Here is a 12933-nt window from a genome sequence, read left to right as displayed (position 1 = left end):
CACAAGAAAAGGTGAGAACATTAAAAAATGCAAATAGTCTTGAAACTAAGGATGAGCACAAGATAGTAAATATTCTGAATGGTTGCTTCCGCAAAGTATTCACAATGGAAGACATGGCCTCCCCAAAAAGATTGCCAAGGCAAAATTCAAGACTTTGATATAAATGAGATTGAAGACCTAGACAAACTGAAAGGCCATGAAACAAATCTTCAGGGTTAAATAGTACTTATCCCAGAGTCAAGCTTTAGATGGGGAAGGACCTGCCTAACCAAGTTCCTTGATTTTTTTGAGGAAGTGACAACCCAAGTCAACTGCAGGAAACCCTACGACATTATGTACTTAGATTTCCAAATGGCCTTTGATAAATTTCTACTCAAAAAATTACCGATTAAGTTCAAAGCTGTGGTGTTTCATTTCAAATCTTGGGTGTGGATATGAAATTGGCTGATGGTTAGAAAGCAACAGGTACTGGTTAGAGGGGTAATGTCAGCGAGGGAGGAAGTACTGACTGAGGTGCCCCAGGGCTCAGTACTGGAACCACCACTGTTTCTAATTTAGATCAATGACTTGGATTATGAAACTCCATGCAAAATGGTCAAATTTGCAGATGGTATCAAACTCGGAGAGGCAGTGAATTCAAAGGAGGCAGCCCAGACATTACATAATGAGATAAACAAAATATATAAGTGGGCCAAACAATGGCAGATGAAATTTAATGCAGAAAAATGTAAAGTATTGCACCTAGGAAGGAAAAATGGGCAACGTACATACTTCATGAATGGTGTTGAAATAACTAAGGAAGAAGCTGTAAGTCTCTTACCTCGGTGTCTTAGTAGACTCAACACTAAACATGTCCAAACAATGTATAGAAGCAACTAACAGAACCAATAGAACCTTGAACCACATAGCCAAAAAAGTAGACTACAAGTCAGAAGAAGTTGTGATCCAAACTGTATGGTGCTCTGAACAGGCCACACTTTGAATACTGTGTCCGTGTTCTGGTCACTGAGATACAAGGGAGATACTCAAGTGCTGGAGGCAGTGCAGAGAGGCTGATCCCTAATGTCAGGGATCTGAGTTATGAGGAAAGAATGGAGAGGTTTGGGCTTTTCTGCCTGGAAATTAAATTGTGGGAGTAGGACAAGGGGCACAGGTTCGAACTAGTAAAAGGTAACTTTAGAACTGACATCAGAAGGTTCTTCTTCATGCAGTCATGGACTTCCAGGCAGAGTGGTGGAGGCAAAAACCCTGGAAACATTTATGAAACAACTAAATGTGCAGTGTTTTTCTGGAAGGATAAATTAAGATGGGCTGAATGGCTTTCTAGATCAATAAGGATTTTGGGATTGTTCTATTAGTCACAATTCCCCCATCCAACCCAAACATAACAAATACCTACATTTTTGATTCATAGATTCATAGATTTTACGGCACAGAAGGAGGCCATCTGGCCCATCATGTCTTCGCCAGCCGAAAAAATGTTATCCAGCCTAATCCCACTTTCCTGCTCTTGGTCCATAGCCTTGTAGGTTACGGCACTTCAAGTGCTTATCCAAGTACTTTTTAAATGCAATGAGGGTTTCTGCCTCTATCATCCTTTCAGGCAGTGAGTTCCAGACCCCCACCACCCTCTGGGTGAAAAAATTTCTCCTCAACTCCCGTCTAATCTTTCTACCAACTACTTTAAATCTATGCCCTTTGGTTATTGACCTCTCTGCTAAGGGAAATATGTCCTTCCTATCCATTCTATCTAGGCCCCTCATAATTTTATACATCTCAATTAAATCTCCCCTTAGCCTCCTCTGTTCCAAAGAAAACAATCCCAGCCTATCCAATCTTTCCTCATATTTAAAGAAGAGCACTTAGTTTTTAGTGAATTTCTGCACTCACCAAGGTGGTAACCCAGGAAACGGAAATGTTATCTAATTTTTCTCAGGGTTAAAGCTCCTGATGCAGCCCACGCAATGTGTCTCAATCCCCAATCCTTGCAACACATTTCCTTCAACAGCCATCGTAATGGTCCAATTGATTGAAAATATTAGTTCGACACCAATTTATGTTCTCTCAGCCTAATTCACATGGTAGGAACTCACTCAATGTAGAAGCCTGGCAGCAGGAGCCAGAGATTTTAAATAACCGGCTACTTTTCACCCTGGGTCTGAGAAGTGAAAAGGTGGGTTTAATGCAGCGAGTTGTTATGATCTGGAATGCACTCCCTGAAAGGGTGGTGGAAGCAGATTCAATAGTAACTTTCAAAAGGGAATTGGATATGTAATTAAAAAGGCTTAATTTGTAGGCGAAAGAGCAGGGGAATGGGAATATTTGTAGAACTCTTTCAAAGAGCCAGCATAGGCTCGAGGGGCCGAATGGCCTCTTTGGGTTCTGTATTATTCTAATTTCTACACAACACAGCAGCATGTAGGCTACAATAGTTAATAGGCGTTCTTGAGAAAATATTGGCCCCTCGTGAAGGGATTTAATTTAGATAATGTTACCCTTTAAGGGTAGTTAAAGAGTGTTCACCTCCAGTTTAAGGTCGATCTCTTCTCAGTACAGACAGCCGAATTTCACCAAGAAAATTTCAATCTTCAATGATTCCCGAGCTTCTCAATAAAGAAACAGAATAAGGCAGAAAATAGAAGTGCTTGACGTTAGACCGAGTGCTTTAATCTCGAATGGAAATTTCGATTTAGGACTGGCGAAAATCATTCATAGCTTCCCCTGGGAAGTAGCTTTTGGAAGCTCCTGGGTCCGACTGAATCGGTGGCATAAAAATGTTTCTGTTCCACAGTTTGTGATATCTGGAGGAGAACATCTCATTTCAAAAATCACTGCAAATTGCTCAGAAGGACTGTGGATTTGAGAGTTGAGAGGGTGAGGCGGTCCCATATCTCCCTGGTGTGAATGTGTTATCAGCGGTAGATTTCTCCCCTGAATTAATGTTCAGGCATTTAAAAGCAGGGGGCGGCTCGCTTTGATGTTTAAAGCCCCATTTATAGACCATCTGCTAACCCCACAGCTATTTGTTGATTAGACACTGTTTCTGTTTGTTGTGCAGATGTGCACGTAAAGGAGAAAGCGTCGACTTCCTTACAAGGAATGTGGCTGCGATTCAAACATCCTCAGGAATCCTTTCAACACTTCACCCGGGAGTCTGGCTCCCGCAAATCGACCGAGGGGGGCGTCGCTCCGTCCAACAGCCTCTCCGAGTTGGAGACCGTGTTTTTTTTTGTGTGTGTGTGTGGTGTGTGTGTCTTTGAAGCTTTTGGTCCTTGAAGCTGGGGATACAGTGCGGCTTCCTCCCTTTTCAAATCCAATCGGCAGGTGGAAGTTGCGATGTTTTAGCCAAGCGGAGAATGTCTTCGATGTTTGGGAAAGTCAGATCCGGCGGTGTCCTTACTTTGTCCGCCGCCTCGGATCGGGACAGGGCTCTGCAGGCACCGACCTCGGAATGTAACGTCGTTATCCTCGGCTGCGCTGGGTCGGGCAAATCTGGTAAGAGACTCGCCGTTCCTCCTGTCCGCATCTGTCCCCCACCTTCTGCACAGGTACTGGGACTGCTTGGTGTCAGAACATTTCCCATTCCATCCAGAGGATCTCCACTGGTCGCTATTTCTAGCGAAATCGTAGACGTGACGATTTCGTTAGAAATTAGAGAATAGGAACAGGAGAATGTCGTTCGTTAGCTAAGTAGCAAATAGAGGAAATTTTCGCAAATGGACAGCGACCAGAGGAATGCCCAGTTGAATTGCCTGAATGACCATGCTTTGAATTACAGGGAGTTAGTGGTATTACCAAGAGCTGTCCTATGTCATCGATTAGTTAGTCTATACCGGTTAACGTTATAGTTGATGCTTTTCAAAGTTTTAGTGAGACTAAACACTAATGTTTTGATTCTCTAGCTCTGACTGTGAAGTTTCTCACGAAAAGATTCATAAGCGAGTATGATCCTTACCTAGGTAAGTGCCGTACAATTTTCTTACACATTTCTAAGAATGTTTTTCCGTCTGTTCATATGAAAATCTAACCTAAGGAAATTTTTTAGCAAGCTACAACTTGCTGCTATTGAGGTCAGTCCCACTACAGCCGGTCTCGGTGCGGTTATTTCCATTGCATTGTGAGTTAATTCTCTTCTTGTGTCTGTCCAATGCTTCTTGAATACAGCTACAGATATTCCCGTTGGGGGCCGTAAGTCTGGGAACAAGTGACCCCATTAGTTCAGTAAGCGACAGTCAACAACTGTTAAACGTACCCCGGTCTCTGGACAAGTTTTCTACCCATGCAATGACAATGATTCCAAGCATTTTTTGTTTGTCTTGTGTTAGTTCCTCACCGAGTCTGGAGCTTTGCGTCTAAGCTTTTTTTTCCTGAGACGATTTATTTATAAAAAGGCATCAGTAATTAAATCGACAATAAAAGCTTTTTTAAAAAAAAAAGTTGACTTCACCTAACGCACCAGTACAAGTGGTGAGAATTCATGTGCACTATCGGTAATCAAGTTTCTGTAACACGAACACTTCAGGGCAGAATCTTTAGTGGGTAAAAATGCCACAGCTAATCCGTTTGGTTACAGCTGCTAATCTATCTGTAGTTATATTATTTTTGTAGAAGGAAAATAATTACATATTCTGTAATAGTTTATAGTCCCTGCCCGTAATTTTCCAAAACATCAACTCATATCCTTGCTCTATACCAGGAACAGTTGATGTCCACACTATTTTTGAGGCTATTACAATATTAATCTGTCTAATCTCACCCTTTAAGAGCACTGATACAAAATTATTGAAGTAATTCAACTCAAGAGTATCAATGTGAAACTCTATCCTATGTAGTCATGTATTAATTATTGAATTTCTTTTAAAGAAAGTGACAAGTGTGTGTGGGAATAGAGGAAATGACTTCTGTGTTTATCAGAAACCCTATACTTTCTCACTTATCACCGAGGTAAATTGTCACTGTGTCAACATTTCTCAACAAAGGCTTTTGCAATCTAAGATAAAACGAAGAGCAAATGGATACATTATTTGCTCTTCTGTTTTCATTGTGTTACGATTGATATTGATGATCCAATAACCGTTCACTGCTGACAATATTATTCTGTTCCAGAGGATACCTACACTACTGAAGAAATCGTGGATAACCAGCCAGTCCTCTTAAAAATAATGGATACAGCCGATCAGGTAATAAAGGCTTTTGCAGTGGAAGAAGGGAATATGCAGGACATTGTAGCTGCAATACTAAAACACCCATTTACCTGAACATTTACCTGAGGAAGGAGGAAGCCTCCGAAAGCTTGTGAATTTAAAATAAAATTGCTGGACTATAACTTGGTGTTGTAAAATTGTTTACAATTGTCAACCCCAGTCCATCACCGGCATCTCCACATCATTGTTTTATGCAGATTCATATAACCAAACTTTTCACATCTGAGCATCCATGGAACCAAAAAAAGTGATTAAATGGACAGTTAAGAGATTGAGTTGTTGAACTTTTCAAATACCTCATTGTTGCTGGGCTATTTAATTTAAAGCTAGTTAACTTGGCTACAAGGTTACACTTATGCCCTTTCAATTGAAGACCAAATAAATGACACAAGACACATTTAAGATCAACATTTAATAGAGTTTTAAAGTAACAAGATAATGTAGTGACAATTTTCTAAGTGCAGTCTGTATTTTCTGGAAGTAGGATAAGGTATTTTTTTGGTATTTTATATGACAGATGAAAGATTGCATTTTGTATACATTCTTCATCTGCCATCACAAGTTACAGAAACTACATTGCTTCTGGTTAGCTTTTTCTTTATCAAAACAATTAAACAATAAACTATGTCAATTAGGGTGTCATTTAACAAAGATCATAATGGATAAATATGAAATGGACATTTGTCCAGTAAAATTAGAGGGCTTTGTTATAATCTGCAGTCATAGATAATCTATGGATATAACACTAATGCCTATTACACTACAAATTTCTTATAAACTGATAATTTACTGTGGTAATGCAAATGTCCCTGGTGAAGTCTTTGTTGAGACTTAACTTCTGTACTGCATACTCTAGGAATAACACCCATTTTCAACTTTCCACAGGAACTTCCAGTTGTTTACTGCATCTGCATTTTTAATTATCTTACATGTTTTAGGTTTTCCTGCCTTGTTTGCTGACCGTTTTTTGCCATAATATTTTTTTTACCTCTGCTTCAAAAGCCTGCTTTAGTTTTTAGAACGAAATTCAAATGCACTGTGATGGGGAGAAACACATTTTTAAATTTTCTCACTTTCAATTAATTGTCAGCGAATACAATAACTTTGACTCCATGTATGTAATTAACTCTGGGCACTGATGTAGTTTATAAAATCAAAACACATTTTAAGACATTGGGAGTGCATTTGTGAAGATATTTTAGACTTTTAATTTCAGTAAAATGGTATTCCTTTAGAACATGGTTTTGTCAAAAATAACTAGCAGAGGAAATCTCCACAAATATACTTACACATAGCAATTTCAGGAATCCTTACCTCTGTATTGTTAGTTGCTGCGCAGGAGAATGTTTGTATTTTCGTCTTTAAACACAGCGCAATTGTCTGTGCAGAAACAATACAAGTTGTAGTTTTCACAAATTGAACTCAAGAGAAAAAATGAAGAATAGAAATGAAAAAAAAACTGCCACAAGCACAGAGGAGACCATGAAGAGAGAGAGATAAGAAACGAAACAAATACTTTTAATGAGAAAGTGCGTGTAGTCTAATCCATTAATCTGTCATTGAGTGCCCTGGAGAAGAGTCTTTACGGCCTTATCAACTTATGTAGCTACTTTTAGTGATTTATTTTTTTTGCTCCTCTATCCCATTTAATCTCATTGTAAATGAGATATGCATCAACAGCTGCATAAGCATAGCTTCAGAGCAGACTGCCCAGCAAAATCTGTAAGTTGCAATTACATAAAATCTGTTTTTTTTTAACCTTGTACCAACACAAGTGACTAGCCAAAAGGTTTGTAGTCCACTGAACATTATCTCCATTTATTTTAGAAACAAATGATTAAAACAAGTATTTTTTCTTCAAATATTAGAATAAAGCTACAGTATCTAATTTGTATTGGATAATTGTTAATTGCTATATTGTATTGTACTGCATGCATGAATATATACGAAGATGAGTTTTAGTGTATCTGTGCTTATGTTTATGCTTTGCTTAGATATGTGTGTGTTTGTTCTTGCAAGTAGTTTTCAGATACCTCTCTAAATTAATAATGCACCTGCTATGACACTGCATAACACTGAACAATCATTTATATTTTGAAAACTAGGACAAACCAATCAACTCTGAACGTTACCTGAACTGGGCAAATGCATTTATTGTCGTCTACAGCATTGATAATAGGAAGAGCTTTGAAGGGTGCCTGCATTATCTAAATGTAATTTCTAGTCATGCCAAAGGACAACCATATGACTATCCAATTATTTTGCTGGGGAATAAACTGGACATGGAGAGATACAGGTAAGAAATATAATTCAAAATAGAAATGAGTGACTCAGGAGTGGCAGAATTTAAAGGGCTTGTTTATTTCATTGCCACTCAGTCTATAAATAAGTTCTTCACTTTGAGATTTTCACTCATAAATTTCCTGATACTAAAATTATTCTTAATGAGTTTTAACTGGTTTCAACCCACAAATGGAGTGACTTGCCAGCTATGAATTCTGTACTGTTGCGATTTCTTTGTGAGTCTCATGAGACTTGGATCTGCACATTTCTTTCTGCTGTGTAGTACCAGCTGGTGTGGACTGTAGTATTTTCTCTAATCTATTTTCCAGTGCATGATCGAAAAATTTGTATAATCTAAATAAATTAGAAAACTATGTAACCAGGAAAGGAGACTTAAGTCAACAGACACACAAAACTTTTTACTGAGTTTTTTTGTAATGTTGCACTTTCCCCCAATTTTCACCCAGAAAGTATATTTCACCCACCCCCCTCAATTTTTCACATGAGTTTGATATAAAAAATAAAAACAGTAAAGTTCCCGGAAAATTAATTTTAACAAAACACAATGCTTCCAGGAGAGCGAGGGAAAAATAAGAAAAACAAAAAAAAAGTGAAGATGCAGAGTTTGAGCTATTTATGGTCATGACGTCTTTGGAACTCTTCTCTCCTCAGAGCTGCATACAAGTGTACATATGTAAAAGGATATGTTCACAATAACAAAGGCATCAGCTACATTTTCCACCCATTTTCCTTTTTATGAAATCCAGATGAATTCAGGTCTTTTGAAATACTTGCATTCCATTTTGATATCTCAAGTGACGTCACTATGTGGAACAGATCACTGAATTGGACATTCCACCTCAGCAAACTAACTGTCAGATCTAAATCGCCACTTGAACATGTAACATTTTTGAAAATGATTTGCTCCTTTGGGAGTCAATTTTCGGGTGGCCGAGCGGGTGCATTTGTGGCGGGGGGGGCTCCTAAAATTGGAGATCCCCGGAGAGGGTCCGCAGCCCGGCTCCAACACGCCCACTTCCGGGTTCCCCAATGTCGCAAATCGGTGCGCGCGCAGCCCCCGCATGCGAGATTCCCACCGGCAATCAAAGCCGGAGGGATCCCACTTAAGATCATTATCTGGGTACTTGAGGTCATTTACAGACCTTATTAGTTGGAGATTTTAGGAGGATTCGGATTTTGGACTACCCAGAGCGTGTTTCCCATGCTGGGGGAAACACTCCCTTTTAAACAGATGCGTTGCAGCCAGCAGCCAGTGGCAGCTGCTAAGGTCCATTTAACAGGTGCGGGGTAAACCCTCATTCATTGCAGCAGGGCACTCTGTCACCTCAGACAAAGTTTTGCCTGCCACACCATTGTCTCCACACCCCAAATTATTAAATCATACCCTAAACTCTGCTGTCCAAACACACTCACACCGTCAGGATGGTTAGAGGGGGGGGATTCCATTGCTGCATTCATCACTCCATTGGAGGACGAGCAACATCACCAGCCTCCCCAGGCATGCCGTCCACCTCCGCCACGTGGAGCTACACAACACAGTGCTGCGCAACAGGCACCTGCACAAAGTAGTCGTGCAACTACACATACACCCACTGTAGGGTGACCCAATGGGTGGTATCAAGGGTGTTCACGGAGAACCTCATGAAAGGGCATTATTGCATAAGCCGGTCAAGAATGGCCAAGACGTGGCAGTAGTGGTGACAATATAATATGTAATGTGAGTTGATCAGAAATCAAATATAAGTAAAAACCATGACAAACTCTCAAACACCCTTGTGCATCCCCTTCATGCTCATGACACGTTTGCCTTACGCTTCCTACTGCACATATATGATGCATGCCCTGTGGCTGCAGCACAGGTAGTGGCAGGTTGGGTGAGGCTGACCGTGAAAGAGATGCATCAGAGGGTGAGTATGAGATAGAGCCATGAGATTGTATGAGGATTGGGTTGAATGGTAGTGGTGGGATGAGTACTGGCGAGGTGAGTAAGTGCAGGTAAGATGAGGATGAGCTTTGAGTGGGTGTGAGGAGTGAGGTGACAGAGTAGTGTTGGCAGTGCAGAAGGGAATGTGGAGTGGGGGTGGTGATGTGGCAGACCGAGTGCAGGGGAATGAGTAAGTGTACTCACTTCGGGTGACCTACTTAGGTCATTGAAGCGCCTCCTGCACTGTATGCAGGTGCGCGATATGTTGGTGGTGCTGGTGACCTCCTCTGCCACCTCGAGCCAGGCCTTCATGGTGGCAGAGGCAGGCCACTTCCTCCCGTCCGCCGGGGAGAAGATCTCTGTCCTCCCTCTCCTCCTCACCCCATCCAGTAGGACCTGGGAGCAGCCTTCCCCCTGGGCTGCACCATGCTGTAATTCTGGCTCCTTTCTGTAGCATCAGTCGGTGGAGGACTGCCCCTTTAAATAGGGCTCCTCCAGCTGACAGCCTATGATGCGGGTGCGCAGTCCACCCGCTGCGCAGCTTTCCAGCGTGAAACCCGGAAGCCAAGGTCAGTGGCTTCAATTTACTTACGATCGCATGGGGAACCCACCGATTTTACTGGGCGGGTTACCCACACGCCCAGTCGACCCTCCGCTGGTAACCCGCCTCCTTCCTAATATCGGGCCCTTGGAGTCTGGTGGGATAACAGAATCACTTACTGACTTTTGGTTCTGCATATGTGGTAAAAGCTGGTGAAGAATGAGCTAGACGGGCCAAATGGACTCCCTCATTCATATTTATCTTTGTGATCTGTCTCTGCCACTTTAACTTGCTCTTTATGCGATATCGGTAAGATCTGTCACAAGAAACAATATGGTCACCACCAGGGCTCTGCCATTCCTCAGAGCTGGATCAGTGTTGCAAAGGAAAATGTGAAAGATGAATTAGGATCTTGCCCTGTGAAACAGTCAGTTCATCTCTTGTATAACATTGCCAACCTTATTCTACCATTATGAGATGTCACCAATACTCATAATTTAAATAAAATATTCAGAAAGTCAATAAATATTGACAAAGAGAAACAAAAACAATGTTGAGACTCCCGTCCTGATGTATTTATTTTTCACCCCCTTCTTTCTGTTGATCTTCTTGCACCACACACCATTCCTTGCCAAAAGGGATGGTAGGTGATCAGTTTCCCAGCCTTTGGTGCCACTGTAACCAACTACCTACCTCAAGATGCCTCATCCCCGCCCCTAGATGGAAGTGCATAGCCTACTTCCCTACAGTGGCACAGTTATGAATGGAAACTGATGATCTGGGATACTGCAGGTGCACACCTATGTCCCACCACTTTATAGATCAGTGCATTGGACCACTGCATTGCCCTGATCACGATTCTTTCAAATTTTGCTTTTTGACACAGCTCCGATGGGAGATTCACTCTTTAAAAGGGATTTGAATTGGGGACTTAGGGATATTCTTTATTTATGTAACAATAATGGATAGCGCTGCTGTTCCCATTCAGCAGAAGACATATCTATGAATTCAAAATACTCACTGTTTGTCTGTTATGAGGCTAGCCTTTGGTTATGTTATTTTCTGCACACATCAAAACAAAATGGTGGACTGTGATTTTATCTTAAACATCTATATTAGAAATTATCAAAGCATGGTAGCGTTCTAAACAATATAAATTTATTTCAAATAATCTACATTTTAAGATCCATAATGTCTGAAAGTGTTTTAGATATTTGCGTTTTATTAACTATTACTATTACCATGTTTTGAAAAAAAAAATCAATTTTTTGTTTTTAGACAGGTAAGCAAGTCTGATGGACTGTCACTGACATCCAAATATAATTGCTCATTTTATGAAGTATCTGCCTGTTTGGACTTTGAGTCTGTGCAGCATGTGTTCCACGAATTGATTCGTGAGGTGAGACGAGAGACTGAGCGTCACCTTCCTGTCAGACCTCTCTTTATTTCTGAGGAGAAGCCCGTGTTGAGTATTGCCCATCCTCCTGCCTTTGCCCAGGCCCTTAAACATCACTCACCTGTATTTGGCACACAAGGACTGTCTACTGCACCCTACAAGGAAATTCCTACCATCACTTCAGCTAAACTTGTTACTGTGAAGTCAGCAAGAGCTCAAACCAAGCGCAGAACTCCCACGCTAACCTTACTTAAAGGATTTAAAATATTTTAAAATATTAATCACCACTCTGAATACCAAAGCTCAATGTAACCTTCTCTTATCCACGTAGGTCAAAAATTCTGTTCTATCTTTAGTGACTATGGAACTAAAACTGTCACAAAATTTAATGATATCAACCAAATTAACTGAACACCAAGAACTTCATCTGGTATTGGTGTGATCTTTGGTAAGACTGTGTGGATTGTGGATTGAGTAAATGGACCAACAGGCACTGCAAATGGCCACCTGTATCTACCTTTGTCAATTGCCAGCTGAAGCCTTCTTTTGGGAAAAATTATTGGAGGGAAGAACATTTGTCGCAGTATCTGCTGCGGGAATTCAGCCAAGGAAGGAAAAGGTGATGTATCCGACCAGTAACCTGAAGAACCACATTCATCATGTTCCTCAATAGCCTTAAGATGACAATGGGACTAATGGGAAGTCAAACACACCTTTCCAGCACATTTCAGCGGTAAAGGTGGCACTCTGGTAAAAAGGAATCTAGAACAAGTTTTCAAGAACCAAGATAGAACCAGCATTGAAAATGGTGTTTATGTTTCAATTATCCAATTAAGAAGTGTTCACAAAAGTACATTAGATTTTACTTCTTTGATAACGAAGAGGAATTCACAGAAGCTCAATAAACTTACACATGTAATGATATCTGTAATCTTTTATCTGTCTGGTTTTAAGATGTACTTTTATGTTTGTTGCAGATAATAGAATTAAGTATTCGTCATCAACAATGGGAAGTCTGCAATTAAGGACACTGTCCTTTCTTCTTTACAGGTTTGAATCCAGCTCAGGTTGAGGAGATGACCATCTCCCTTTCTTTCTTTTCCTTGCTGGCACCTATGTGTGCTGCCAAACAAAGTGAATTTGGACAATCACAGCCCAGTTTCACATTGGGTATGAGTTTACAAAACAACACAGCCCATAATTTGACATGAATTATTACTAAATTAACAATCTCACTCCGAGGTCATGAGGATGGCCAGTGTGAAGACTAGAAATGTTCAGACTGGTGCATTGGGATGTACTGTACTAAATTTGGGGTTAGACAGCTTTACTCAGCATCTGGCCGTACTTTATTAGGCTGTGAGTAATTAATGTTGACTTTGAGGGTCCAAATAAGTAAAGTGTTCCTGATACCTATTACCAGACAAGCTCAAAAATTAACCAATAAATACATATTGTAATGTAATCACCATTAACCAGTTCCCAGTATTGTTACATTATTTTGTGCATAACACCAGATGTCTGTTATTCAAGTCTCATCAGTGAAATGAAAAGGCACCATCAT

At 40.6% G+C, this 12933-nt stretch overlaps 1 protein-coding gene across 2 annotated transcripts; it reads left to right on the top strand.

Annotated features, from left to right (window-relative positions):
• Positions 1–2064: 2064 nt before the first annotated feature.
• LOC137301790 (ras-like protein family member 12) lies at positions 2065–12844 on the top strand. Of its 2 annotated transcripts, none has more exons than XM_067971423.1 (6): positions 2065–2173; positions 3059–3495; positions 3903–3959; positions 5107–5180; positions 7310–7500; positions 11252–12844. In XM_067971423.1, exons 2-6 carry the CDS (start codon positions 3357–3359, stop codon positions 11640–11642), a joined length of 852 nt encoding a protein of 283 aa, XP_067827524.1. In that variant the 5' UTR covers positions 2065–2173; positions 3059–3356; the 3' UTR covers positions 11643–12844. The 2 variants fall into 2 exon arrangements, with proteins under 2 accessions (XP_067827524.1, XP_067827525.1); XM_067971424.1 differs by lacking the exon at positions 2065–2173 and adding an exon at positions 2651–2874.
• Positions 12845–12933: the final 89 nt, after the last annotated feature.

Source organism: Heptranchias perlo, chromosome 34, assembly GCF_035084215.1.
Source record: "Heptranchias perlo isolate sHepPer1 chromosome 34, sHepPer1.hap1, whole genome shotgun sequence".
In the NCBI taxonomy this organism is placed as follows: Eukaryota; Metazoa; Chordata; class Chondrichthyes; order Hexanchiformes; family Hexanchidae; genus Heptranchias; species Heptranchias perlo.
This window is presented reverse-complemented; position numbering and strand designations above follow the sequence as displayed.

What these genes read in the sequence shown, in the direction of transcription:
- LOC137301790 (XM_067971423.1), top strand. Translation starts at nt 3,357, where the DNA reads ATGTCTTCGATGTTTGGGAAAGTCAGATCCGGCGGTGTCCTTACTTTG. An exon ending in CGAGTATGATCCTTACCTAG is followed by an intron (nt 3,960 to 5,106) that starts GTAAGTGCCGTA and finishes ATTCTGTTCCAG; the next exon opens with AGGATACCTACACTACTGAA. An exon ending in CTGGACATGGAGAGATACAG is followed by an intron (nt 7,501 to 11,251) that starts GTAAGAAATATA and finishes TTTTGTTTTTAG; the next exon opens with ACAGGTAAGCAAGTCTGATG.